The sequence below is a fragment of the Nansenia antarctica genome (assembly GCF_963989245.1).
Source record: "Nansenia antarctica genome assembly, chromosome: 1".
NCBI lineage: Eukaryota > Metazoa > Chordata > Actinopteri > Argentiniformes > Microstomatidae > Nansenia > Nansenia antarctica.
The window spans coordinates 9,466,112-9,478,201 of record NC_137674.1 but is presented as its reverse complement, the minus strand read 5'-3'; the positions used below and the strand labels follow the sequence as shown (position 1 = coordinate 9,478,201).

Below are 12,090 nucleotides of genomic sequence, written 5' to 3'. Positions count from 1 at the left end.
GTGTGCGCGTGTGTGTGCGGCCTAGAAGGGGAGGGGAGGTGGGGGTGAAAGTTGGACAGTGTCTCTTTAGGAGGCGAAGGAGGTGTGTCCTCTATTTCTTCTCTCTCTTGGACGTGTGTCAGGAGAGGACAAGCAGATTGCTAGTCACCGTGGGACAGGACAGGGGACAGGACAGGACAGGGGTCAGGACAGGCCGCTGCAGAGCGCAGAGACGGCTAGAGAGACTACGGGTAGGGACATGAGGCCCAGTCCCCTGCTGGGGGCATCAGGACATCAGGACATCAGGACATGCAGACCAGCCTGGACGTCAGCCAGCAGGGAGGCAGAGAGAAGCTGCTCCTGAGGGTCTCTGGGCTGGCTGGGGACAGGACAGGGGATAGGACAGGACAGGACAGGACAGGACAGGGGACAGGACAGGGGATAGGACAGGACAGGGGACAGGACAGGACAGGACAGGACAGGCGGGGGAGAAGCTGCTCCTGAGGGTCTCTGGGCTGGCTGGTGTTCCTGCAGCATTGCTGATGGCCCAGGGGGATAGGGGGCAAGAATAGAAGGGCCGATAAAAAGGCTCTGAGGCTGTTATGTGGGACGGGGGGGGACGTGAGGGTTTTACATACACATATGGGAGAGGGGGGGACGGGACAGGACAGGACTGGGGTGTGCATCATCAGAGTTTGTTCTCTCACATAAACTTGATGAACGGTGTGAGAGGTGAAAGCGTAGCTACTATAGCTAGCATCGTTGAGACCAGTTCAGTTGTGCACAGGGACCTTGCCGGATAACACTAGCTGGCTAGTTTGCTTGTCTGTGTAGATTAAAGATGTGTAAAGTTACTCCAGGTTGTTTATTGTTAGGCTATGCTTCCACCCTTGGCTAGCTAGCCACAGCTGCTCATGTAGCTAACTGCTCCTTTAGTTTAGTTTAGTTAGGGTTAGTTTACTCCACTGGGATATATTCTATATCTATAATATTCAAATAGGATATATTCTATATCTATATTATATATACTTACAGTTTCTCCATATGTTCTGCCGTGGTTGTGGCTGTTTCAGGTGAAGCCGTCAGGTGAAAATAAACTGTCAGTTAATCAGAGTTATGATGATAAACTGTCAGTTTAAATGATACAATGTTTGAATCTAAACAAGGCTCGTGGCGTCACGTGTCCGCGTGCATTTGATGATTAACAACATTTTGTAGAATGTTTATTTTTGAGAGAGGCGATTTCTGCCTGCAGGTCAAGGGTTAGAATTGAGTGTCATAATTTCTAGGTTGTTGTTGTTTTCTATCACATATCTATCTATCTATCTATCTATCTATCGATTGATTGATTGATTATACTTTATTGTCCCCGAGGGGAAATTTGTCTTGGGCATGGTACTTTCATGCTTCAAGTGCAACAGAGACGATATACAACATACAGTAGACAAAGTAAACAACAGGACAGCAACAAACATTGAGTGACATTGGCAGCAGTTTCCACCTGGACATGGCATCATTTGGTATAAATATATATTGCACACAACCCTTCAAGTGGTGTTTTCGAATATTGCACATGGCCCTTCAAGTGGTGTCTAAGATAAAGTGCAGGAGCTGGTGATCATGTCCTAATCATCGTTTCTGCTTGAGCGAATTGATTAGTTTAATGGAGAAGGGGACAAATGATAGCTTTAAGAGCTTATAATTACATCTTGGCATGCGAAGCCTTCTACCTAGGGGGAGAACTTCGTATTCTGTGGGGAGCGGATGTTGGGGGTCTGCGATTATCTTGTTAGCCTTGTCCAGGACAGCTTTTTCATATAGTTTATTTAGGATCACATAGTCTCTTTCACCTACAATTTTCATAGCTGTTTTGTGAATGCTGACTAGTCTGTTTTTTTGTTGTACAGTTAAGTTGCCAAACCACACAATTATTCCATATCTGATTACACTTTCAACAATGGACTGATAGAAAATTCTCATGATCTGCTTTCTCACCCCATAAAGTCTGAGTCGCCTCAGGTGATAAAGCCTCTGCTGTAGTTTGTTACATAAGCTGTCTAAGTGTGTATTCCAGCAGAGATGGTTGTCTAATTGAATACCTAAGTACTATCTATCTATCTATCTATCTATCTATCTATCTATCTCAGTCTGCTACTGAATTTGTGTAAAACATTATAATAAAATATTCAGCCACATTCAAATAAGCCCCAACTAGTTGATCCTAATCATGTCATGTCACAGAGAGAAGCATTTGGCCTTAAATTAGCATCATGGTCCCATCGGTGCTGTCTCCTCACATGTTAGCTTCATGCATGTTTGTTCCAATGTAAGTAGTCAACTTCCCTGTGTTCCCCCCCCCATACAGACCCCTGTGGTAGGAGTGTCTCTCACCCCCCTCATACAGACCCCTGTGGTAGGAGTGTCTCTCACCCCCTCATACAGACACCTGTGGTAGGAGTGTCTCTCACCCCTCATACAGACCCCTGTGGTAGGAGTGTCTCTCACCCCCTCATACAGACCCCTGTGGTAGGAGTGTCTCTCACCCCCTCATACAGACACCTGTGGTAGGAGTGTCTCTCATCCCCCTCATACAGACCCCTGTGGTAGGAGTGTCTCTCACCCCCTCATACAGACCCCTGTGGTAGGAGTGTCTCCCACCCCCATACAGACCCCTGTGGTAGGAGTGTCTCTCACCCCCCTCATACAGACACCTGTGGTAGGAGTGTCTCTCCCCCCATACAGACCCCTGTGGTAGGAGTGTCTCTCACCCCCCCTCATACAGACCCCTGTGGTAGGAGTGTCTCTCACCCCCCCATACAGACACCTGTGGTAGGAGTGTCTCTCACCCCCTCATACAGACCCCTGTGGTAGGAGTGTCTCTCACCCCCTCATACAGACCCCTGTGGTAGGAGTGTCTCTCACCCCCTCATACAGACCCCTGTGGTAGGAGTGTCTCTCACCCCCTCATACAGACACCTGTGGTAGGAGTGTCTCTCACCCCCTCATACAGACCCCTGTGGTAGGAGTGTCTCTCTCACCCTCATACAGACCCCTGTGGTAGGAGTGTCTCTCACCCCCCTCATACAGACCCCTGTGGTAGGAGTGTCTCTCATCCCCCTCATACAGACCCCTGTGGTAGGAGTGTCTCTCACCCCCTCATACAGACCCCTGTGGTAGGAGTGTCTCTCACCCCCTCATACAGACCCCTGTGGTAGGAGTGTCTCTCACCCCCTCATACAGACACCTGTGGTAGGAGTGTCTCTCACCCCCTCATACAGACCCCTGTGGTAGGAGTGTCTCTCACCCCCCATACAGACCCCTGTGGTAGGAGTGTCTCTCACCCCCTCATACAGACACCTGTGGTAGGAGTGTCTCCCACCCCTAGTTGTCTCAGTTCTAGTTGACTACTTACATTGGAACAAACATGCATGAAGCTAACATGTGAGGAGACAGCACCAATGGGACCATGATGCTGATTTAAGGCTAAAATGCTTCTCTCTGTGACATGACATGATTAGGATCAACTAGTTGGGGCTTATTTGAATGTGGCTGAATAATATTATTTTATTTATTTATTTTTTTACACAAATTCAGTAGCAGACTCAGACTCAGACAGACAGACAGACAGACAGACAGACAGACAGACAGACAGACAGATATGTGATAGAAAACAACAACAACCTAGAAATTATGACACTCAATTCTAACCCTTGACCTGCAGGCAGAAATCTCCTCTCTCAAAAATAACATTCTACATGTTGTTAATCATCAAATGCGCATGCGGACACGTGACGCCACGCGCCTTGTTTAGATTCAAACATTGTATCAAACTGTCAGTTTATCATCAGAACTCTGATTAACAGACGGTTTATTTTCACCTGACGGCTTCACCTGAAACAGCCACAACCACGGCAGAACATATGGAGAAACTGTAAGTATATATAATATAGATATAGAATATATCCTATTTGAATATTATCTGTATATAGATATAGAATATATCCCAGTGGAGTAAACTAACCCTAACTAAACTAAACTAAACTAAACTAAAGGAGCCGTTAGCTACATGAGCAGCTGTGGCTAGCTAGCCAAGGGTGCAAGCATAGCCTAACAATAAACAACCTGTATGAGTAACTTGACACATCTTTAATCTACACAGACAAGCAAACTAGCCAGCTAGTGTTATTATCCGGCAAGGTCCCTGTGCACAACTGAACTGGTCTCAACGATGCTAGCTATAGTAGCTACGCTTTCACCTCTCACACCGTTCGTCAGCTTCTTGAAAAACAGCTGGATTAAAACATCAAATAAAAGGTTGCTGTTGATATCACACTGTTTTCCAAATGAGGATGGCGATCCAGGAGCTGGATGAGAAGCTATCATTTAAAACGCATGTCGACGGCCTCGCCTCCAAACTTCGGCAAAAGGTGGGCTTTCTTTACCGTAATCGGTCTAGCTTCCCCTTGCTTTGTAGGAAGAGAGTTGTCGAGGCGGTATTCTTGTCCGTATTTAGATTACGGTGATGTTATCTATAGGCATGCAGCTTCATCTACATTGAAACAATTGGACTCAGTTTATCACTCAGCTCTCAGGTTTATTACCGGGGACAGTTATGACACTCACCACTGCATACTTTATGACCAGGTTGGCTGGCCCTCTCTTTCTCCGAGGCGCAGTTACCACTGGAACTTGTTCGTTTTCAAGGCCATCTGTGGCAAGCTTCCTCCTTATATCTCATCTTTATTAGACTGGAGTCTTGGTACTTATGTGACCAGATCTAATAGTTGGCTTTCTTTTCGGGTTCCGTATGCGCGTTCAGACCTGCAAAACAGCCTTTTTTTATTGATGCCCCTAATACATGGAACACTCTGCAGCAAACTCTCCGGTTGGAGGTCCTCCCCTCTGCCTCTACCTTTAAACTCTTGGTGCAAAAACTGTATTCTAATAATTGCAATTGTTTTTAGTTTTTTCCTTTAATCCTGTCTTGCTCACTGTTTGTTTGCCCATCTATATTAATGATCACTGTTCTATTGTACACTCGACGTCACTGTAAATGAGGGTGACCTCAGTGCCTATCGAGTTTTAAATAAAGGTTTTAAATGAAATGAAACAATAACCACATGTCCAAGGTCCTGACTCCCGCCATAGATAACCCAGGTAAAGAGTCAAGCGGCTTTCAACCACCCAGACACCTGTCCTGCCTGGTAACGGGCTTTAGCGAGGGGCGTTTAGGGCGTCTCTGGATCCGATGTGGCGGCTTCTGATCGTCACGTTTCAAGGACACACTTCTGTTCTGCACAATGACCTTGCCGATGGGTTAAAACATTACAGCAACATTTCGGCATCAAGTGTATAGTTGCAGTTTATTCAATTGGTCTGCCTCTCACTCAGTGTTAGTAGCTGGAACATAGGTAAATTATTTGGTTAGTCAGGCATGCCATAATAACATTTAACAGGCAACAAGAATGTCACTAGCTGACAGTTGCCCCCTTACATTTACATTTTTGGCTTTTAGCAGACGCTTAACCTACTTTACTAGCCTACCAAGTAAGGAGAACACTTTTAAGGAGAATGTAGATTTCAAAAATGCCGTATGCATTTTTTTAAAGCATAACAGGTAGCTTCCCCTTACCCTGTAGAATGTGTTTGTTGTTACTGTTCAGCAATGACCAAATGGCCAAAGTGACAATCAAGAGGCTGTCGCCTGACGAGGAGTTCCCAGACCTCAGCCAGCACAACAACCACATGGCCAAGTTCTTAACCCAGGACATATACAAGCAGCTCCGAGAGAGAGCCACCCCCAACGGCTTCACCATAGACGGGGTCATTCAGACAGGGGTTGATAATCCTGGTAACACACACCCATCCCCAGTCTCAGTCTCAGTATAGGCCTTGAGCTTGATGACATTCTGAGCTTTGGTCAGTGACCTGGGGGTTGTTCCATCAACGTCTATAAAGGAACATCCAGGCTTATTTTGGATAACTAGACTTATCAGAATAAGCCTGGATTTTCCCTTTAGCGTTGTTGATGGAACACCACCCTGGTCATTGGTCCTGAGTGTGTGTCTCCATCTAAGCCCCCTCCTGATTGGTCTCTCCTCCAGGCCATCCCTTCATCATGACGGTGGGGTGCGTGGCGGGAGACGAGGAGACCTACGAGGTGTTCAAGGAGCTGCTGGACCCCGTCATCGAGGAGAGACACGGAGGCTACAAACCCTCCGACAAGCACAAGACCGACCTGAACCCAGAGAACCTGAAGGTCCCGTGCTGTTCTGTTCCCTGACACACGGCTGTCAGTCAGTCTGTCTCTCTGGAGATGGGAGACCCATGGTTTATTAACCGCTGTGTGTTGTTGCAGGGAGGAGACGACCTGGACCCCAACTACGTCCTGAGCTCCCGCGTCCGGACAGGCCGGAGCGTCCGCGGGTTCTGCCTGCCCCCCCACTGCAGCCGCGGGGAGAGGAGGGGCATCGAGAAGCTCTCCATAGAGGGTACGGAGGAGAGGGGCCGTGTGGCGAGGGTTTAAATGTTACTTGGAGTGATGGGGGGGTGGTACGTGGAGTGGTAGGATAGGGTGGTACGTAGAGGGGTAGGGTGGTACATGGAGGGGTAGGGTGGTACGTAGAGGGGTAGGGTAGGGTGGTACGTCGAGGGGTAGGGTAGTACATAGTGGAGTGATAAGGTGGTACATGGAGTGGTAGGGTGGTATGTAGGGTGGTATAGAGGGGTAGGGTGGTACATAGAGGGGTAGGGTGGTATGTAGGGCGGTATAGAGGGGTAGGGTGGTACATAGAGGGGTAGGGTGGTACGTAGAGTTGAGCACAGATGTTTAGATGAGGGTGACAGGGGCGGGGTTAGATGAGGATGACAGGGGAGGGGGTTGCGGTGGACAGAAGCTGACGCACCACTAAGCAGGCTTAGGATAGAGGTGGATGTTTCTGTCCAGCCATGACCTATAACGGAGCAGAGGACAGACAGCATTCTGTACAGCAACGGGTCAGGAGCTCTGCACGCCACCCTGTCATGATGCATTTCCACATTACTGTGTAGAGGGCCCCCTCTGGTGGCAAGCCGAATTAATGCAAGTTATTGACAGGAGAGTTGGCGAGTCGTATGGGGATGTCTTTGTTAAACAGTTTTAGGTCACTGGCTTTGTTTGGCTGTTTTGAACAGGTCATTTGTGGCTTGTAATGTAAATACTGGTGTTAATAATACTGGTGTTAATAATACTGGTGTTACATGGCAGGATTAGTGAAGGTAAGAAGAGGGACACCACACATTTAATCCTCCAGATGAACGGAGACTCAAACGGAGCTGATATAATAATATAATAACATACACCATTCAGCTGACACGTTTATCCAAAGACACTTACATTGCAGTGAGTGCATACATACATTTTAGTATACACGGTCCCAGCGGGAATCGAACCCACAACCTGAGCGCTGTTAGCGCCATGCTCTACCGCCCGAGCCCCAGAGGAGCTAACATGTCCGTTCCTCTCCAGCCCTGGCCGCCCTGTCAGGTGACCTGAAGGGGAAGTACTACGCCCTGAAGAACATGACGGACGAGGAGCAGCAGCTGCTGATCGACGACCACTTCCTGTTCGACAAGCCCGTGTCTCCTCTGCTGCTGTCCGCCGGGATGGGCCGGGACTGGCCCGACGGCCGGGGCATCTGGTGAGGCGCCTCGGGGGTCAAACGACCATAGTCTTTACAATGGGAAGCTGCTACTTACACACAACGACCACTAGTGGTCCTGAAATTTGATCAAGTGCAAAGATATAAAAATAATTTTACCCTCACGGTCAAAAGACCCCACCCACGGCTGTTCTGGTGTTAATAAGGCTTATTTATACATACATTACATTTGGTGCTTCAGAAGCCTTACTTCCTGAGCTCAGAGGAAGGTTGTTTAAGGCTCTCCTCTGTCTCAGGCACAACGAGAACAAGACGTTCCTGGTGTGGGTGAACGAGGAGGACCACCTGAGGGTCATCTCCATGCAGAAGGGAGGCAACATGAGGGAGGTGTTCACACGCTTCTGCACCGGCCTCACCAAGGTGAGACCCAGGGGGCGTCTGGTTGGGCGAGCTAGACCTGCCAATCATCTCCACCGTAACTTGCCATCGTCACACGTTCAGAACGTGGTGTTTTTATTAAAATGTTGCTAGTTATCGACTCTGTGGTAACGTCGATGTCGACCTTCTTAACTAAATTCTGCCCCCACCCCCCGAATCTCCTTCTCCGCAGATCGAGTCTCTGTTCAAAGACAACGGCCACGCCTTCATGTGGAACGAGCACCTGGGCTACGTGCTGACCTGCCCCTCTAACCTCGGCACGGGGCTGCGCGCCGGCGTCCACGTCAAGATCCCCAACGTCAGCAAGCACGCCAAGTTTGAGGAGATCCTCAAGAAGCTGAGGCTTCAGAAACGCGGAACAGGTAAAGGAGATGATGATGATGATGTCGTCATGTAATGCTGACAATACGTTTGCCAGAAGGAATACTGTATCGGTTCTGAAACCCCTGTGTTGATGGCTGGTGACTAACGATCTGGCCTCTCCTCAGGTGGCGTGGACACCGCGGCTGTGGGAGGAACCTTCGACATCTCCAACGCCGACCGGCTGGGCTTCTCTGAGGTGGCGCTGATGCAGATGGTGGTGGACGGCGTGAAGCTGCTGGTGGAGATGGAGAAGAAGCTGGAGAAGGGCGGGTCAATCGATGACCTGATGCCCGCCCAGAAGTAAACTCTCCCCTGGTTGGACACCCCTCCCCCCCCTCCCTCCCTCCCCCTCCCCATGTCTGAATGAATGTGTGACACTATCCTGGAATGCACTCTGTATTAAAGAGCACTTACTCTCTCACGCAAGGTCTTCTTTCAACGTGAGAGTGGATCTGAAAACACGACAATAAAATGTTTCGATCTGTGGTTGACTGCGTTTGTTCTTTGTCACTGCATGCGTGCTGAAGTTACCCATGATCCTTCTTGGTATTTAAATAAGCCACACGATCGACCCTTAGCATGAGAAGTCAAGACTGTGAACCATGTTTACAGACATTTTAATTGAGACACGGGTGACTCTGACCTTGTGAGCATACATTTTACATGAATTCCATGAGCTCTACTTTTAAACAATATAAAAGAAAAATGGAGTATAACAATGTGTGGCTGTCTGGAAGTAAGATACATTATGTACACTGAAAACAATGCTAAGGTTTCATGAGGAGAGAAAAGATGAAATAAATAATACCAAAGACTAGAAATGCTCTTTGTCCACGTTCACAGAATGACGGACTCTTACTACAGTACTCTACCTGAGGTCCTAATGCACTCTGGCATATGACTCTTACTACAGTACTCTACCTGAGGTCCTAATGCACTCTGGCATATGACTCTTACTACAGTACTCTACCTGAGGTCCTAATGCACTCTGGCATATGGACTCTTACTACAGTACTCTACCTGAGGTCCTAATGCACTCTGGCATATGGACTCTTACTACAGTACTCTACCTGAGGTCCTAATGCACTCTGGCATATGGACTCTTACGACAAACTGAAGCCGTACGGAATAGGGATCAATGGTTGCATCGATGGCTAGTCGTTATGTGGTATGGATGGAAGCGTACACAACAAACAACGATCCAAAAGTCATAGCTGGATATTATATTCAAAGCATTGAAGGTGTTGGAGGATGTCCAGAGAGGCTGCGAGCTGATAGGGGCACAGAAAACGGAGATGTGGAGAACATGCAGGTCTTTTTGAGAAGAAACCACCAAGATGTTTTTGCCAGAGAGAAAAGTTTTGTATATGGTCGCAGCACTGCAAATCAGCGAATTGAGTCCTGGTGGGGAATACTTAGAAAACAAAGTGCACAGTTCTGGATGAATCTTTTCAAAACCCTTCAAGATAATGGTCATTTCTCTGGAGATTTCTTGGATAAAAGTCTCATCCAGTTCTGCTTCCTCAACCTTGTGCAGGTACAGTAACACTATTACAGTCCAAGTCTGTCCCTAATATAAAGCATGCACACACACACAGTTTATCAAGAAAAGCATATATTAGATTGCATCTGCCACTCTGTTTTCATAAAGTAAGGCGTTTTAGGAACTGGATAGATTCCACTTTTACATACATTCATATAAACAGACAAATATGTATGCTGTGTGTATGATAGCATACAATTGTACACAGTCAGCACTGATGTGCAGGTAGGTATTGAGCAACATCAGGTTTATTAAAAGGGCAGTGGGTTGGGTTGGATGATGGGCCTCTCTTATTATAAATATACATTTTAGTCAGCCACCTCTCTAGGAAGATAAGATATTATGATTATCATAATTATATGCAAATTATGATCAGATGTTTACTATTGTGGAATGTATTGATTTATGTTGGTAATGAGATTATTTTCTTCATGATCCTGCAGCAAGAACTTGATGAAGTTGTGAGGACATGGAATTCACACAAGATCAGACCAATGCCAGCCCGGAATGTGCCAGGAGGTCGTCCAGTCTTGTTGTATACAGTCCCACAGATGTTTGGTGCAGAGGACAGACTGAAATCGATTGACCAAGAAGAGGTGGATCTATGTAAGGAGGAGTGTACACCCAAGGGTCAATTGCCTTGTGATGAAACTGTGTTTCAGCTATCTCTTTTACTGATGCAGGAAAATGGATGGGACTCTCCAAAAGATGCATATGATGCTGCTGAACTGTACACATTGCTAAGAACAGAGATACTGCAAAACCTTTAGAGATGGAGTTCACTTGTCCCCACTTTTGTATTGTGTTCGAAAGCTGTTTCTGTCCTGTGTGTTCATGGGTCAATTTTGACCTATGATTTAACTCAGTCCAAAACACTCAAAAACAATGACTATCATCCAATATTGTTATTACTACATCATAACTAACTTATTATGCATTCATAACCAATCCTGTTGTCATTTTATTGTATGGCCCCACAACATTTCAATGCACTGCTGGGTCTTCCCAGACCCGAACACCAAATTATATTGGCAGAATTGGCTAAAATTTTCAAAATCAGTTTTGTTGTGTTTATATAGCTGTTGTGGAGGATATCATGAACCTTGTTCCAATAAAAAAAACTAGATGGTAGTTATTATATAATTGTAACTTGAAACGGGCCACGGCAGACCCGAACACAACATAAGGGTTAAGGAGAGTGGAGTACCACTTTCAAGTAGCCTATTTATTTCTTTATTCAATGAACCAAACATTTAGCCCACCCTTTATTAATCCACTGGTAACGCTGTAACTGTTGTAGTTTGTCTCTCTGTTCTAGTCTTCAGAGTTATGCATTCAACTTTGTCTGTAAAACCAGCCATGTTATAAGGGATCCAATCCTCTGGCAGGACGGAGGGCCAATGTCATCAGAAATTGAAATAAGACACATGTAAAAGTAAATGGATAGAACAATATGCGCATGTAATAAAGTTTAATTGTAGCAACAACTACAGCAATAAAAACTGTAAGATAACAATGTCTCCAAAATGTCCTAGTAAAATGCAGGTTTCATTTTGAATACTTACATTACAGTTATATTGTTTTAAAAGTACAAATAACATCCCATATGTTGAACATTCAGTAACACCCTGCTACATACAGTACAGGTAACACATCAACATGGATTGTAAACTTATCATAATATGTGTAGATATGGACAAAAGTATTGGGACACTGGAACATCACACCCAGATGTGCTTGCTGAACATCTCATTCCAAAACCATGGCCATTAATATGGAGTTGGTGCCCTCTTTGCTACTAGCTGGTAGTTATTATCTCAGAAATTCTGACTTTTTATCTCAGAAATTCTGACTTTAATCTCAGAAATTCTGACTTTTTATCTCAGAAATTCTGACTTTTTATCTCAGAAATTCTGACTTTTTATCTCAGAAATTCTGACTTTAATCTCAGAATACCCCCCCCCCCCCCCCCCTTTCGGGCAAAAAAACTAACTTGTGTTGGGGGCCCTAATACTCTTCCGTACGCCTAACCAAAGGGCCCCAATATAATTTGCCCATAAAGCAATCTCCTTGCGTATGATGCCCTCCAGTGGACAAACATTGCCAGATTGCGACAATGCAGTATCA

General features: G+C 46.2%; 1 protein-coding gene across 1 annotated transcript; it reads left to right on the top strand.

Annotated features, from left to right (window-relative positions):
- Positions 1-4,328: 4,328 nt before the first annotated feature.
- Positions 4,329-8,741, top strand: LOC308151084 (creatine kinase, testis isozyme-like; the record flags this gene model as incomplete). Its single annotated transcript, XM_080523902.1, has 8 exons — positions 4,329-4,399; positions 5,643-5,830; positions 6,084-6,238; positions 6,338-6,470; positions 7,487-7,658; positions 7,916-8,039; positions 8,230-8,419; positions 8,546-8,741. 8 exons carry the CDS (start codon positions 4,329-4,331, stop codon positions 8,722-8,724), a joined length of 1,212 nt encoding a protein of 403 aa, XP_080380028.1. The 3' UTR covers positions 8,725-8,741.
- Between the last annotated feature and the right edge of the window lie 3,349 nt (positions 8,742-12,090).